General features: G+C 38.1%; 1 protein-coding gene across 1 annotated transcript; it reads right to left on the bottom strand.

Moving 5' to 3' along the window:
• Positions 1–260: 260 nt before the first annotated feature.
• On the bottom strand, positions 261–2,199 carry LOC142165866 (uncharacterized). Its single transcript, XM_075224247.1, has 4 exons — positions 1,896–2,199; positions 1,252–1,688; positions 752–886; positions 261–290 (listed from the first exon to the last, which is right to left on the bottom strand). Exons 1-4 carry the CDS (start codon positions 2,197–2,199, stop codon positions 261–263), a joined length of 906 nt encoding a protein of 301 aa, XP_075080348.1.
• Between the last annotated feature and the right edge of the window lie 16,077 nt (positions 2,200–18,276).

Below are 18,276 nucleotides of genomic sequence, written 5' to 3'. Positions count from 1 at the left end.
CATATTTTTTATGAAATACCTTCAAGTTCTAGGTAATATTTGTATATAACTGTCAGTTGAAGTTAAATTACACAACAAACAGAAGAAATAAATACTCCAATCATAGAAATATATTATCCATAATTTATCTATAAATCATCTACAAATTATTACCAAAACTACAATTTAACCTATATTTTACCTACAATCTCGAAACACTTTACATTAAAGATACTTTTTTAATATCAGTTGTATTGTAGATAATAAATATTAAAATTTAATTACACTATATCAAAGACAAATTTAGATGCCTGACACAATACATAAAAGCATATTAAACACACATAAACAAATTGTAGTCTACTTCATAATGATCTTTAAAAACTTAAACGATTACACAAAAAATCTGCTAACTTTAACTCACTAACAGTTAGTTTGAATAACTATTCTAACTACATGATATTCATTTCTTCTTGGGTGCATTCTTGCAAGATCTTTTGTTATGCCCTTCACCTCCACAATTTTCACATTACACCTTGTACTTCTTTGACTTTATTTCATCATATGTTTTATATCTTTCCTTTTGAGGTCTCCCTGGCTGTCTTTTATCTCCCGTCGGTGGATTTACTACCTCATCCAAAATATGTTGTGGCACATTCTATTTGCTTTCATCAGGTAGAGGATTTACTAGTATTTCATACGTACGCAGAAGGCTCTCCCTTGTGTAATACGGAGAGCAATAGTTTTCATATGTTTCATTCATGTGCCTTACGGCTGTCAAAGCATGCGCACATGGAAGTTCTTCAATTTGGAATTGGCCACAACTACATTTCTTGTTTTCTAGACACACAATGTACCGCTTCATACCATCTAACACAGTATGTATGTGATCTGTTGAAGCCCTCACCTACAATTGCAGAACAAACAGAAAAAATATTATCTCAATCATAAAAATAGATTATCTACAAATCATCTACAAATATTCTACACCTTATCTACAACCTACAATTATCTACAATTTGACTACAATTTATCTACAATCTGGAAACACTACATATTAAGTAAATTATTTTTTCTGCACCAAATAAACAGATCTTACCCTAAACTTCTGAGATAATGTTTTGTTGTTCTCTAATTCTTTGTTGAATTTGGACCCAAGAAATGTGAAAGTACCCTTCGCCTTCAATAATTTTCGCTGGTCCAACGTTCTAGCAGTGTCCGCATATACTCTAAAAGGTCAAATATAGGCAACTCTCTTGCATCTTTTGTTACAGCGTTCAACGACTCTGCAATATTTGATGTCATTGTCCACGTTCTATTCACTGTTGCATGTATTCTTGACCATCTATGATAGCCAATATCATATAGGTAAGATTTCACACGCGGTTCTACCTCTTCAATCTTCGACATCCTTTCATTAAATTCATCCAAAGTGTATGATCGTGCTGTAGCAAAGTACAATTCATGTAATTGTAGATGACCCTTCTTGAATTTTGACCTTATATTTGTCCAAATATGCCATATGGAAGAGTAGTGTGGCATGCCCGGATAGACAATTGATGTTGCCTTCAGTATACTCTCATTCCTATCTAAAACAACACACATTGAAGGTCTTTCACCATATGCCTGCTTGAATTGCTCAAAGAACCACTTCCAAGATGCGTCTTTTTCATAATCAACCACAGCATATGCCAAGGGCAATATTGTACCTGCATTATTAATTCATAAAATATTAATTGGCAGCTTTGAAAATGTATATAAAAATATAAATACATAATAACTACAATATATCTTCATAATATAGATAATTTATCTACATTTCATGTAATAGCTACAAAATAACTACAAAATTACTACAATGTATCTACATTTTATAGACTGCCTACAAAATAACTACAAAATTTTACACTTTTTACCTGCTGCATCCATGGTGCTTGCTGTCAGCATAATCCCCATGTAGGCTGACTTTAAGAATGTCCCATCAACCACTACTACTGGCCTACAATGTTGCCAACCACTTATTGATGTACAAAGAGCAACAAATGCATATAAGAAGCATTCATTTGCTGTCTTCTTCAATTTAACAACCGAACCAGGATAATTCTCCTCAAGAATATAAAAATATTTGGGTAATTTGCTGTAGGAGTCAGCCGGATTCCCTCTCAAAAATCGTAAAGCCTTTTCATTTGTTCTCCATGCTTGCATGTAGCTTAGGTTCATTCCGTGTTAGGATAACATGTCAGTTTGTATGTCCTTTGGTGTGTAAACAGTCTTAGGATCACAATACTTTGGAATGACCATGCTACCAACTACAGCTACAGTACGTTTGCGCTGTATGAATGTTTCGTCCATTAACGAGCATGTGTGTTGTCGGTTGAAACTCCTTATCTTGAACATTGCGGAATTATTAATTGACGTTGTCTTGAAGTGCCATTTACAATTTTCACAAACGCATACAAGCCAGTAGCTACAAAAAAATACAATATTTAATACAAATTATAAATGTAGATGCAACAAAAGGACTGTTTTAACATAAAGTAACATAAACTACAATTTAACTACAATGTAACTACAATTTATCTACAATGTTTAAAAAACACATATCTTGAGTAAAACACTGCTTTTAATGATCTTTTCTCCACAAATATCTCCATACCTTTTATGACTAGATCTTTTAACTCTGAATTAGAACTTGTGCATCACAGAAAAGTGCTTCATTGCAGCAGCTACAATTTGCTTGTCCTGATACACTTGTCCTTCTTCAATAGCAGTTTGCGTAGATTCTGTTATTATTTCACTTTGATATTCCTCTATAGTCGGAGAGGATAGCATATCAATTAACTTTAGGGATCCAGACGAACCTGCATCAAAATAAAGATAAACAGTGTCATTATAATTTTGTAGAATCTTTGTAGATAATTTGTAGATATAGTGAAAATTTTGTAGTCATCCATTTTAGGATGTCAGACATTGTAGTTAAATTGTACTATAACTGTTGCAATTTGTAGAAATTTGTGAAAACAATACTGCTTCGTACATAATTAAACTGATTTGTATTTTATTTGACTAGATTTTGTTCTAAACATAGATTGTAGTTTTATTTGAAGACAACATTTTGAAATCAACAATTTCTAATCATAGATTGTAGTTTATTTTGTCGTATAAATGTAGTAACTTTGTAGATAATTTTGAAAACAACATTGCTTTGTTCTTTCATTAAACTAATTTGTAGTTTAATTGTAGGTAAATGTAGTAATTTTGTAGATAATACCGTAAAACCATAATTCTATGCAATTTCGAACTATACAAACCTGCACTTGTGTTATCGTTGGTGATTGCCAATTCCATATTGAAATCTCGTATACTTATACATAACGGATATGAACCTAAGTGTCACGCCTCCTTTTTACCTACACCCCCGGAAGGGAGTATATAAGGGAGTTTTTCCAATTAAAGGACAATCGAAACGGGATTATTCTTATTTAAAGATTCACAGTCGCCACTTGGGATAATTTATGGTGTCCCAAGTCACCGGTTCAAATCCCGAATCGAGGAAATGATTGACTCTGTTTAACAGTCCGCGAACCAGAAATTCGAGTAAGGAATTTTGTTAACCCGGGAGAAGGTGTTAGGCAATCCCTAGTTCCGTGGTTCTAGCATGGTCGCTTAACTGTTATATTTGGCTTAATTATCTGATTTTAGAAACACGTTTTAACCTATGATGCCTTTTAAAACTTTTAACCGCTTTTACAATTTTAATAGAAGATTGAACGTCGTTTAAAATACGTCTTTGGATCACGCCACATGAAATGCACCCGCAATCCTAAACATATTTTATTCAACGTTTTAAGATTTGATTTGGGTCACATGAAATGCACACCCGGGTTTAGGAAGGTAATATTATTAAAATACGCGCCTAAAGCAACTAACGCATTTACAACTTTGCGAGGGCCATGGAAAATTCGCTAAATGACACACCTCGAATTCTAAGGACTAAAATAATAACTAAGCGAGGATCATGCATTTTAAGATTTTATTTGGCATGACACCACAATTCCAATTCTAGAAGGGAATTCAAACAAAGTTTTAGAGGGCCATACATTGCTAGAATTATATACTATGGCGCGCCTCAATTATTAGGGTTTGGCTAGTTGATTAAAGGGCATAAGAAGTCCTTGAATCAAATTCACGAGGCCAAATTTAACCGCATTGCAAGGGTGGAGAATTGGGCAAGTCATTGGAGTGGATATGGGCCAGCGATGGCCATTAACACAGAGGCATCAATTCACTGTAAACAAAAATTGCTTTTATTTCCAAATTGCCTTCAAGGCTCTGGACCCAAATTGAGCCCAAACTTAACAAAAGAAAACGACAGCAACGTTCAGATCCAATTAACAATAATCATTGACACAAGCAGGAGTAACTTAAACTATTCGAAATGCAAAAATTCATAAAATTCAGAACATCTCATATTCAAATCCTCATGTCCCATTCAAATTATTATACCAAACCATAACTAAACATGCTGGACTTTTACCTTGAGCAACACCTTTCAACAGGCTATCAAATCAACTAATACAAGACCAAACTTAATTATATGTCATTCAAACACTAGTCAACTATTCAAACCAATCAAAGTGTTATTACCATTACCAACTAGGACACTTCTTTCACCCATAGCTATTTTCAACACGACTGATGCTAAACAAGAAAATCAAATCACTCAAAGCTTCAGTTTTATGCTGTGACAATCAGCTCATGCTCAATTTACGAGTCAAAACATTTCTAATGGTAAACATTGCAAGCATATATGAAATTGAAGGTAAACGACTAACACTCATTGTGAACATCTACAGTTCTTGATCAATTTTTAGATTCCAAACTTGAAATGCACTTAAGTGATGTCCATAGTGTTTGAGAATACCTGGAAAACAAAATGACAGAAAAGGAAGAAGATCAGCAATAGCAGGACAGTGTCAACAATAACAATGGAACAGTAGTCTCTCAATAGTTCAAAATCACTTTTAAAAACCCAAAATCAGACCATCTTCAACCCAGATAAGTACTTGTGATCTTATAGGAATTAGAGCTAAACAAGGGAAGCGAAGAAAACTGGAAATTCGGACTCCTTGCACAAATTCAGCTCAGAATCAACTTTCAAAAAACAGATTAAACCAACCTTAACCCCATATGAATCAAAGATTGCTTCAGATATTCAAAACCTCAAGAATTATAGAAAGAAATCCAATGGAACAGTAGTTTTCTATGAAATTCTTAGCCGTTCTTGAGTTTCAGATCTTTTTATCTCCTCTATCTCTTGGGTCTCTTCCCGTCTTCCTTGAAATGCAAGGAAAAGGTGCCTTTATAGGCAAGGAAATAGGGCAGCAATGGGCAATCAAATTTTCATTTTAGTCCTTTTCATGTTTTTATTTTTGCCTAGATATCCCTATTTGGTTTTCAGAGTTTCAAAACAATCCCAAAGTCAGCTTCTAAGAAGCTTCCTAATCAGTTATACAAAGATTCCCCTAAGAAAATACCCAAAACTACCCCCCATACCCCTATTATTTACAAGTAACCCAGATGGGTATGGGTCAAACTGACCCTGGGATGACCCATTAGACTGAAATCCATTCTCTCTGGTCTTTAGTTCAATCAGCAATCAAATCCCGTCCATTGAAGCCCAAACAAAACAAAAAAAAATTCAAACCCAACAAAAGGGACTTCAAGAATGAAAACAGAACAAAGGGAAAGAGATTTAAAACTGAACATGAAAATTGAAACGACAATCAAAAACTTAACACGTCTTAAATAAAACAAACATGACAGAATGAGCAAAATACACACAATCAAAGGGAAAACTAGCATGACACATTATGAATATCAAACAACTAATGAAAGAAAAAGAAAGCCTGAATTCAAAGCTTGAACTTTACCTAACTTCATCGGAAGAAAGTTGATTGGAGAAGGGCAAAAGAAAGAGAATAGGACCAGATGGCAAGACAATGAGAATAACCAGAACAAATGAAGGAAACTTACCAATATGAATCGAAAAACCAGTGGAGACTAGGGATATGACCAAACTAATATTGATCCCTCTCTCTTTGTCAAGAACGAAAGAACAATATTTGTTTCACCAAGTCCAGACTTTAAAACTCGTAGAGCAAACAGACCCCAAGGTCATACATGTGAACGAGCTTAACAAAACGATTTCGAACTTTTAGGAGCCGAACCCGGATTCAACATTCGAAGAGCTTGAAGGTGATTCCAGAGTCAAGAGTTTGAGATTGGGAAAGAGAAGACTATGGGGATTCTGGGGTGTTATTTCGGGGTGATTTGGGAAAAGTTATTTTTTGGTCTGATTTTCAATTTAAGATTCGAGACGAACCAGTAGGATTCGAGGGTAGCTATGTCGAAATTTAGAAAGAGGAAGGTGAGGGGGTTCTAGGGTGTTAAGATGAGGATGATTGGAGTGTCGCTGCCACCTTAAGGCGGTGGAAATGGAGGCGAAGTCGTTAGGGTTTGCAGGTTAGAGTCTCTGTGAAAGAGACGATGAGGGGGTAGGGGTGTGTTTGGACACTTTTATACGTGGGCAACCTGGCTTCCCAACCGTTGGATGAGGAAGACCTCGACGGTCCTGATCTTCCTTAAACGAAACGAGGTCGTTTGTATGGTGAGGGGAGGAGGTGGATCGGGTCAGTGTGACTTTGGGCCGGGTACTGGGGCAATTTGGACGGGTTTCAGGGGTGCAGGGGTTCGGGCTTGGAGATAATTCAATTAATTTTGGCCCAGATTCCTTTTCTTCATTTCAATTTTTCAATTTTTCTAATTTCTTCTAAATTAAAATTAAAATAAAACCTAAATTAATTCCTAATCAAATTATCCTATCAAATTAAGTTAACTAACTCTCAATAATAATTACCACAAAAAAATACCAAAATTCGAAACTAAAAATTTCAAATGCAAAAATAAGTTATTTTTTGTGATTTTTCCATTTTTATAAAACACTAAATCACTACTTAATTCAAGAATGCAAAATTAGATCCTAAATGCAAATGCAGTGTATATTTTGTATTTTCATGAATTAAATAAAATAAACATGCACAGACAAATGCAAACAATAACAAAAAATGCTACGAAAATCTACGAAATTGCAAATAATGGAAAAATTTATTTTTCTTGAATCTATGGGAATAATTCATATAGGGCAAAAATCACGTGCTCACAGCTGCCGCTCTATGTCCGGAAACACGAAGAGTTTTCGTGCAAAGATAAAGTGAGCGAATACAAGCGATTTTTGCCCGTTTGAATACTCCGGAGAAGCATTTTTGAAAGATTTGACCGCACCCTGCTTCCGAGGTTGCCTACATATCCTTGGCTATAAAGGAATCAGGTCAGTGTAGTTCGGGAAGTTTTGGTAGCTGGGACTATCATGAAGCTGTGATTTCACTATTGCTGCTGCTGCTACTGCTTACTGAACCCCCTTATTACACCATGACAAAATAAAAAGAAGCTAGACTAGACTATGATCTATGCATTGCAAAATCCTATCTATATCTTCAAACTTGCTCTTGTTGCCTTGTTGACTGGTATTCTCCCGGTGGAATCCCCTTGTTGCCGCCTTGAATTGTAATCTGAGATGTTTTCCTTTCTCCAGGTGGACGCCTGATTGCTGAAACTTGAATGTATTCCCTTGTTCTTCAGGTGGACGCCTGATTGCTGAAACTTGAAATGTATTCCCTTGTTCTCCAGGTGGGCGCCTGATTGCTGAACTTGAAAATGTACTCCCTTGTTCTCCAGGTGGGTGCCTGATTGCCACAAAATAAACAAAATAAAGAAAACTTCTGCCCTAATTTGGCATGTTACCAAATATCAGTAAGAACTTGAAAATTGAAACTTGAACTATATTGCCTTGTTCTCCAGGTGGGCGCCTGATTGCTGAACTTGAAATGTATTCCCTTGTTCTCCAGGTGGGTGCCTGATTACCGAAACTTGAAATGTATTCCCTTATTCTCCAGGTGGGCGCCTGATTACCAAAATTTGAAATGTCCCCTGTTCTCCAGGTGGGCACCTGATTGCCACAAAATAAACAAAATAAAGAAAACTTTTGCCCCAATTTGGCATGTTACCAAATATCAGTAAGAACTTGAAAACTGAAACTTGAACTATATTCCCTTGTTCTCCAAGTGGGCGCGTGATTGCTGAACTTGTAATGTATTCCCTTGTTCTCCAGGTGGGCGCCTGATTACCGAAACTTGAAATGTATTCCCTTGTTCTCTAGGTGGGCGCCTGATTACCAAAACTTGAAATGTATTCCCTTGTTCTCCAGGTGGGCGCCTGATTGCTGAACTTGCAATGTATTCCCTTGTTCTCCTGGTGGGCGCCTGATTGCTGAACTTGAAAATGTACTCCCTTGTTCTCCAGGTGGGTGCCTGATTGCCACAAAATAAACAAAATAAAGAAAACTTCTGCCCTAATTTGGCATGTTACCAAATATCAGTAAGAACTTGAAAACTGAAACTTGAACTATATTGCCTTGTTCTCCAGGTGGGCGCCTGATTGCTGAACTTGAAATGTATTCCCTTGTTCTCCAGGTGGGTGCCTGATTACCGAAACTTGAAATGTATTACCTTATTCTCCAGGTGGGCGCCTAATTACCGAAATTTGAAATGTCCCCTGTTCTCCAGGTGGGCACCTGATTGCCACAAAATAAACAAAATAAAGAAAACTTCTGCCCCAATTTGGCATGTTACCAAATATCAGTAAGAACTTGAAAACTGAAACTTGAACTATATTCCCTTGTTCTCCAGGTGGGCGCGTGATTGCTGAACTTGCAATGTATTCCCTTGTTCTCCAGGTGGGCGCCTAATTACCGAAACTTGAAATGTATTCCTTTATTCTCCAGGTGGGTGCCTGATTACCGAAACTTGAAATGTATTACCCTGTTCTCTAGGTGGGCACCTGATTGCTGAACTTGCAATGTATTCCCTTGTTCTCCAGGTGGGCGCCTGATTGCTGAACTTGAAAATGTACTCCCTTATTCTCCAAGTGGGCGCCTGATTACCAAAACTTGAAACGTATTCTCTTGTTCTCCTGGTGGGCGCCTGATTACCAAAATTTGAAATGTATTCCCTTGTTCTCCAGGTAGGAACTTGATTACCAAAACTTGAAACGTATTCCATTGTTCTCCAGGGGGGTGCCTGATTACCAAAACTTGAAATGTATTCCCTTGTTCTCCAGGTGGGCACCTGATTACCAAAACTTGAAATGTATTCCCTTGTTCTCTAGGTGGGCGCCTGATTACTGAAACTTGAAATGTATTCCCCTGTTCTCCAGGTGGGCACCTGATTGCTGAACTTGCAATGTATTCTCTTATTCTCCAAGTGGGTGCCTGATTGCTGAACTTGAAAATGTACTCCCTTGTTCTCCAAGTAGGTGCCTGATTACCAAAACTTGAAACGTATTCCCTTGTTCTCTAGGTGGGCGCCTGATTACCAAAACTTGAAATGTATTCCCTTGTTCTCCAGGTGGGCGCCTGATTACCAAAACTTGAAACGTATTCCCTTGTTCTCCAGGTGGGCACCTGATTGCTGAAACTTGAAATGTATTCCCTTGTTCTCCAGGTGGGCGCCTGATTACCAAAACTTGAAATGTATTCCCTTGTTCTCCAAGTGGGCGCCTGATTACCAAAACTTGAAACGTATTCCCTTGTTCTCCAGGTGGGCGCCTGATTTCCACAAAATAGGTAAAGACAAACAAAGAAAACTTCTGGCCCAGTTTGGTGCTGGGAGCATCAGTGAGTGTTAATTGAATCATGTTACCAAATATCTCTATAAATTTGAAAGCTAAATCTCATTATCCAGGAGGGTCCTGAAAACTCCTAGTTAAATGACGGCTTTAAAAATCTAAATCATATATCTAAAGGTGTTACTCCTGCTACATATTGTTATATAAGAAAGTTTTAAACTACATCCAATTATCCAGGAGGGTCCTGACAAAAAAAAATTAAATCCCATTATCCAGGAGGGTCCTGAAAACATAAAACTAAATCCCATTATCCAGGCGGGTCCTGAAAAATTCTAAAACTAAATCCCATTATCTAGGCGGGTCCTACAAATCAAAAGTCAAACCTGTCTGGTGCTTGGCTTTCCCTTGCGGAGGATTTCTCCGAAATAACCAAAATTTCCTGCTCCTATTTCAATCAAAGAGAAATCTTGTCAGTTTAAATGCGGTGGTTAGTTGATGGCATTCTTTGTTGAAGGTCTCTCCATTGTGGTGCTTTGTTTTGACTGGCTTCCCCGAACTGGCTCTGAACCTCTTGACTTTATGATTATCTTTCAAACCCCATGACCTTGGATGACCCGAGTATTCTATACCCAAACCGTTGTGTTACATCTCTGACCCATTTGTTTGAACCTCTGCATTTCCTACAAAATTACCGAACCGTTTCACCGATGGAACTTCCACTGACCTTTTATACCCCATTTCACATCATACTACCTCTAGGAATGCCTTGGCCGCCCTGCACCTTGTGCCACTTTGGAAGTTGGTAGTAAGCTTTGAAATTCCTTTTTTATTTGCTTAAACAAAACTAACATTGGGAACATCTTAGAAAAATAAACCCGAAAGAAATGAAATGCAATGACTTTCAGAGCTAAGGATGAGAAGAATCCAAAACTGGAAGACTATCTGAATGGAAAAAGAAAAAGGGACTTATCTGAGTGGAGTTGCTGGCACCAATGATCATAACATGCATTTCGGATTAATCGGCCCAATCTGTCCAACCGATCAACTTTCAGTTGACATACTTGTTGCCTCGAAATTTTTATAACCTGATTTCTTCACCAAAACCTTGACCTTGTTCGGCCTGCGGTGCCCTGAAGGGTTTTCACCAACAAGCCTCTCTCATTTGTCCATCCCACAACTCACTTTTGCCTTACGGTGCCCGTGGGGGGTTTCACCAATAAGACTCTCTCATTTTTTATTTCTCTCAACTCCCATCTACCTACGGTGCCCGTGAGGGTTTTCACTAATAAGACACTCTCATTTTCAATATTTTCTGCTTGGACCAGAGTGTTGCCCTTGATATGAATCACCTCCACTTGCTTGACTTGGCATCTCTCGAAGACTGATCGGAAGGTCTTTCTTTGGACCGTAACGCGGGCTTTTGGATAGGATTAGAAAGAAAGAATATCAAAGGCTCCAAACAATTCGAATGGGTTCAAAATTACAACTTTCGGAATCAGATTTCTGACAACAACCGCAACTTCTGCCCCAGTTTCTTATTTGGTGACTTTTGGATTTTTATTTTGATGGGACCGAACTGTGAGGATGCCTACATATCCTTAAAAGGAATCAGGTTGAATGTAGTTCATGTCATAGAAATTACTTTGTTGTTGTGATTTTCTCTTTTCTCTTTCTTTTCTTTCTCTTTTTTGCTTTCTTTTCTCTTTTTGTTGTTTTTCTTCTTCTTTTTTGTCTTTCTCTTTCCATTCTTTTCTTTCTTTTTTCATTCTTTTCTTTCTCTTTTCTTTTTTTCTTTCTCTTTTTCTCTTCTTCCTTTACTTATCTTTCACGCTTGTGTTTCTGATATTTGCTACTGATTCCGAAAGAGGGATATGAAAGAAAATAAATAAGGCTCAAAGGGGGTAACAAAGGATAAAGTGTTTAGATAGCAGAACAAAATGCCTTCATCATTCCAAATCTTCAAAAATATGCCAAGTACAAACAAATATAAATTAATCAGAGAAAATCATACATAGTATCTCTTGACCGCATCGGAATTGATGGCCATTTCTACACACTTGCCTTCTATATCTGTTAAATACAAAGAGCCATTTGACAACACTCTAGTTACGATGAATGGCCCCTGCCAGTTTGGAGCAAACTTGCCTTTGGCCTCAGCCTGATGTGGAAGTGATACGTCTCAATACTAACTGACCCACTTCAAACTTCCGTGGACGCACCTTCTTATTATATGCTCTGGACATTCTCTATTGATACAACTGGCCATGACACACTGCTGCTAATCTTTTCTCTTCAATCAGACTCAATTGTTCCAAGCGGGTTTTGACCCACTCATCATCAACGATCTCAACCTCCACGACAATTCGAAGGGATGGAATTTGCACTTCTGCAGGTATCACTGTTTCGGTGCCATACATCAACAAATAAGGAGTCGCCTCTACTGAAGTACGAACAGTAGTGCGATAACCCAGCAATGCATACGGCAGCTTTTCATGCCACTGCCTAGAACCCTCCACCATTTTTCGAAGTATCTTCTTTATATTCTTATTGGCCGCCTCAACTGCTCCGTTTGCCTTAGGGCGGTACGGGGTAGAATTGCGATGTGTAATCTTGAACTGCTGACATACCTCTTTCATCAGATGACTATTGAGATTAGCCCCATTATCTGTAATGATCACCTTTGGTATCCCAAACTGGCAAATGATATTTGAGTGCACAAAATCAATCACCGCCTTCTTGGTAAATTTTCCATCCTGGCTTTGCAATCTATTCCAATTCATTAATGTGCATTACCTGGACTCAATATATCAACAACAACCTTGTTAGTGATTAGGGCTTTAACAAATTGGTAACCGCACATTTTGGGGAATGAATGCACCTAAGCAGTTAACCGTTTCTATTATGCATTTGATCGGATGCTTGCGTCATCCCGGCTTTTCCTTATCTCCATTTGCAATTTCTCTTTTCCCCCTTTTTCTCTCTTTTCATTCTGGCCTTTGCTTTTTCTTTGTTTTTATCATCTCATTTCCCTCTTGTTTTGCCATTGTTTCTTTCTCTTGGTTTTCTTATTTTTCTCTCTTTTCTTTTCTTTTTCTCTCTTGTTTTTCCTCTCTCTTCTTTCTTTTTCTTCTCTCTTTTTTCTTTTGGTTATGGTCGAATCCTATGGAGATTGCCTACGTATTATGAACCTGCATGAATCAGACCGAGCGTAGTTCTGGGAGATAAGTGTGAAAGTAAATAATAAAACATTTTGGGATTTTCAATTTTCATAAAAAGCAAATGCTTTGATTACAAAGACTCAAAACCAACAGACTCCAAAAGAAACTAATAGACTCTGATGCAAAGACGACATACAGACTCCGAATATAAACTATCATACTCCAACAAAAGAAAATACAGACTCAAAAACAACTGACAGACTCCAGCAGAAAGAAAATACAGACTCAAAACAACTAACAGACTCTAATGGAAAAGGAAATATAGACTCAAATGAAAAATCATGAATACATTAATGCTCCTGGTGCCCGCGGGACATCATTCGGTCTCGCCGCGGGCCTATATGCAAGATCCCTTTGAAGTCGATCCAAGTCACTCATTATCTGTTTAACAAATGTCATCACTGTCGCGAAGAAGATGGTGTGAGTCATATCCTCACAGGCTTGGCACTTAACAACAATGTAATCGGCGATATTTCTAATTCTCTCTCTTATGACACCTTTTTCTTGTAACAAACGCCCGATCTGCTGGGCCCTGGCTTCCAAAGTTTGCTCGGCCACATGATTCTGCTCCTGAAGTTGTTGCAAATCTATTTTTAATTGTGCCAATGCTATATAACAATGTTCTCTTTCAACCTTGAAGTCTTTCGCCTGTTTGATCATTTTGTTTTCCATGGCGATGACCCTTTTCTGTAATCCAGCGACCTCATTGTCGTACTTTTCTTTCAACTACTTAACCAGGCATGCTCGTTCATCTGTATTTTTAGCCAATTGTTTTCGAGCCCTGGCTAGTTCACTTTCTGCTTTGTTTAAATCAAAACTATAGTCACTCACTTTCTGCCTCAGGTTATCTATGTGTTTTTCATCTTTAGCACTTCGGGCGGGGTTTTCTGCCGTTATTTTCATTTTCTGAATTTAGGATCGAAGGGATTCATTTTCTTTGGCTAGCTTTTTCTTTTCTCCTTCGTCTGTCGCGGCTTAGAAACTATTCTCGAATCGAAGTTCTCTGACTTGTTTTTCCAATTTACTTATGGTAACCTTGTACTCGTTTTCTTTGGTCAACCAGTCCCATTGCACTTGTGCTTCATCGGTGAACTATTGTACATGAGGTCTCTTTGCGGGCCTTTCAGGCTCATAATGAACTCGAGATATTTTACCATACCAAGCAGTGTAACTAGGCTCCACCTCGCCTCTGGATAGATCTCGTACTTGTATATTAGGCCCTAAGAATCTGCACTGATGCCAAATCCTACGCACTTTTTCTTTTGGGAAGGCGGCTTTTGGTTCTAACTCAATGACCTGCCGACTCAAATCTTCATCATGTGGGATGGTCTGGTATCGGCCTAACTGACGTAGGACTCTGTACGGAGCATAAGGCTGGATACTCCGAAGACCCATCAACAGCAAAAAACACACCTTAGCCGATATATAGATTACTTCACTGATCGAGAGCCACCCGATCGTCCATTCGATCTTGTTTGCAGTCAAAGATCTCAAATGAGCATACCACACTTCCATACCATCCGGGAACTCATAACCCTCTACCCGCTTTTCATGTTTTTCGATGCATTCAAGGCCAGTCATACCACAATTCAAGTATCCGGGACAGTGGCAAAGGTGTTCCTCCATCCATAGTTGTAACAGCATATTGCACCCTTCAAAGAACTTCCCTCCTTCTCGACAAAGGGTCAGAGCTCGGTAAATTTCCGCCAAGATCAGCGGCACCATAGTCCCATTTGCCTTTTTCATCAAGAAGTCAGCTATCCCTACAAGCCCCAACTCTATGTTCCCATCTTTTCTGGGGCAAACCAAAATACCCAGGAACGCCATTATAAAAGCTAATCCTCTCCGAGCTTTCCATTTGTCTTGGTTCCTCGAGTGAGTAAGACCAGTATCTGGCGTTTCGAAGCCACGGGGATTCCCGTAACGTCGATACAAAAAGTAGAAGGTACAGAATCCTTTGGCCAAATTTCCATCTCGAATGTCCCGACTAATGCTTAACAAGTCCAAAAATTTGTGAGGGGTTACTGTTCTCGGTGCTACCGGGTATTGATTTCTAAGATTCCCCTTTAAGCCGGCATAGCCTGCTATCTCTTCCAGTGTAGGAGTTAACTCGAAATCAGCAAAATGGAATACGTTATGTGCTAGGTCCCAAAATGGTATCAAGGCCTCAATCACGTCTTTTCTTGGCTTAACCTTCAAGAGCCTGATAAGATCGCTCAACGCTTTTGTCTCAACTTTCCTGTTGTCGTCTCCCAAATCATGGCACCACATATGTAACTCCAAAGGGATATCTTCACGGACTGAGAAAGGTTCATCCTGAATTGTGCTCATCCTGCTATCTTGACTCAAGAAAAATGACCATTTTCTTTTCAAAATTTTCACAAAAATATTCGGCCTTGCCAACACGGCCTTTCAGCATTTCGAAAACGAAGATTTTAAGATTATGTCGGCTAACCAGCCAAAACCTTTAAAAGTGAATAAAAGTGGTTGTTCTTGCAAAATCAGCCTTCTGGTGCCCTTTTGAGGGATATTTGGCTATTTCGAGAAGAATGACATCATCTTACTTTATTTGCAATGAAAATAAAATTTTTATTCTTTTTGGGCTGCTTTTACAAAAGAGAAGTTGGACCCGATGGGGGTTGCCTACGTATCTCACACCCTGTGAGAATCAAACTGGCGTAGTTCGGGCAAATAAAATAAAACCAACTATTTTTCAAAACGAAACCTTTTCCTTTTTTTCATTTTTCTCAAACAATTTGGCAGAGTTTCAGTACCATTTGGACATTGGTTTTTCCAAAACAGGTGATTTAACTCACTTAACCCTCACATTGCTATTCTCTTTTTCCAACTTTCTCCCATTATTCAAAAGTCGGTCAGCATGCAAATCCAAATCAAATAAATGCACAGGTAGCAAGTAAGATGCATCAAGATGATTTTTTCCATTTTTGGTGCACCTGTCCTAGACAGACCCAACCTTTGTGTTGAGTCTCCAAAGTGAAATGCACGTGATGCAAGCAAACGGTCCTACTAGGGATCCGGCATGAGGTCTTGTTATACTAGATTTAAAACCTAGGTTTATTGTTCTAGACCTGGCTTACCTGAGCGGACAACTCGAGCCGGGAGGGGGGAGGCAACGTACCGGGAATACAAAAGCTTCACCGTCTTTGCAACTTGTTCGAACCTTGTTCTAAAATTTGAGATATGACTCTAACAGAAGAGAAGTCACACGAAGTGCACACTCCTCCATGATTTAGAAGACTCAGAGAGAAGAAGGGTTTCGTAGCAGTTTATATACAGTTCACAGAATATCAAAGCGGTAAAAGCAACACTTAGCACATTAGGCCCAAACATGTAACAAAATCAGATAATTAACAAAGCCAACTATAACAATTCATCTAAGCGCGAATTCTGAACCCTGAACCAGAGATTCTGGATTCGATCCCCAGTAGAGTCGTCAGAGCTGTCACACCTCTTTTTTACCTACACCCCCGGAAGGGAGTATATAAGGGAGTTTTTCCAATTAAAGGACAATCGAAATGGGATTATTCTTATTTAAAGATTCAGAGTCGCCACTTGGGATAATTTATGGTGTCCCAAGTCACCGGTTCAAATCCCGAATCGAGGAAAGGATTGACTCTGTTTAACAGTCCGCGAACCAGAAATCCGAGTAAAGAATTCTGTTAACCTGGGAGAAGGTGTTAGGCATTCCCTAGTTCTGTGATTCTAGCACAGTCGCTTAATTGTTATATTCGGCTTAATTATCTGATTTTAGAAACACGTTTTAACCTATGATGCCTTTTTAAACTTTTAACCGCTTTTAATCAATTTTAACAGAAGATTGAACGTCGTTTAAAACACGTCTTTGGATCGCGCCACATAAATGCACCCGCAATCCTAAACATTTTTTATTCAACGTTTTAAGATTTGATTTGGGTCACATGAAATGCACACCCGGGTTTAGGAAGATAATATTATTAAAATACGCACCTAAAGCAACTAACGCGTTGCGAGGGCCATGGAAAATTCGCTAAATGGCACGCCTCGAATTCTAAGGACTAAGATATTGACTAAGCGAGGATCATGCATTTTAAGATTTTATTTGGCACGGTACCTCAATTCCAATTCTAGAAGGGAATTCAAACAAAGTTTTAGAGGGCCATACATCAAGGCTCTGGACCCAAATTAAGCCCAAACTTATCAAAAGAAAATGACAGCAACGTTCAGATCCAATTAACAATAATCATTGACACAAGCAGGAGTAACTTAAACTATTCGAAGTGCAAAAATTCATAAAATTCAGAACATCTCATATTCAAATCCTCATGTCTCATTCAAATTATTATACCAAATCATAACTAAACATGCTGGACTTTTACCTTGAGCAACACCTTTCAACAGGCTATCAAATCAACTAATACAAGACCAAACTTAATTATATGTCATTCAAACACTAGTCAACTATTCAAACCAATCAAAGTGTTATTACCATTACCAACTAGGACACTTCTTTCACCCATAACTATTTTCAACACGACTGATGCTAAACAAGAAAATCAAATCACTCAAAGATTCAGTTTTATGATGTGACAATCAGCTCATGCTCTATTTACGAGTCAAAACATTTCTAATGGTAAACATTGCAAGCATATATGAAATTGAAGGGAAACAACTAAGACTCATTGTGAACATCTACAGTTCTTGATCATTTTCAGATTCCAAACTTCGAATGCACTTAAATGATGTCCATATTGTTTGAGAATACCTGGAAAACAAAATGACAGAAAAGGAAGAAGATCAGCAATAGCAGGACAATGTCAACAGCAGCAATGAAACAGTAGTCTCTCAGTAGTTCAAAATCAGTTTTAAAAACCCAAAATCAGACCATCTTCAACCCAAATAAGTACTTGTGATCTTTCAAGAATTAGAGCTAAACAAGGGAAGTGAAGAAAACTGGAAATCCGGACTCCCAGCACAAATTCAACTCAGAATCAACTTTCAAAAAACAGATTAAACCAACCTTAACCCCATATGAATCAAAGATTGCTTCAGATATTCAAAACCTCAAGAATTATAGAAAGAAATCCAATGGAACAGTAGTTTTCTATGAAATTCTTAGCCGTTCTTGAGTTTCAGTTCTTTTTATCTCCTCTATCTCTTGGGTCTCTTCTCGTTTTCCTTGAAATACAAGGAAAAGGTGCCTTTATAGGCAAGGAAATAGGGCAGCAATGGGGAATCAGATTTTCGTTTTAGTCCTTTTTATGTTTTCATTTTTTCCTAGATATCCCTATTTAGTTTTTAGAGTTTCAAAACAATCCCAAAGTCAGCTTCTAAGAAG

This window comes from Nicotiana tabacum, chromosome 11, assembly GCF_000715075.1.
Source record: "Nicotiana tabacum cultivar K326 chromosome 11, ASM71507v2, whole genome shotgun sequence".
Lineage (NCBI taxonomy): Eukaryota > Viridiplantae > Streptophyta > Magnoliopsida > Solanales > Solanaceae > Nicotiana > Nicotiana tabacum.
This window is presented reverse-complemented; position numbering and strand designations above follow the sequence as displayed.

Excerpts from the sequence above, each read along its gene's own strand:
- LOC142165866 (XM_075224247.1), bottom strand. The coding sequence starts at position 2,199 with ATGAACCTAAGCTACATGCAAGCATGGAGAACAAATGAAAAGGCTTTA. Across the intron at positions 1,689-1,895 it reads AAGCACCATGGATGCAGCAG|GTACAATATTGCCCTTGGCA; the intron begins GTAAAAAGTGTA and ends TTAATAATGCAG. Across the intron at positions 887-1,251 it reads TTGCAGAGTCGTTGAACGCT|GTGAGGGCTTCAACAGATCA; the intron begins GTAACAAAAGAT and ends CTGCAATTGTAG.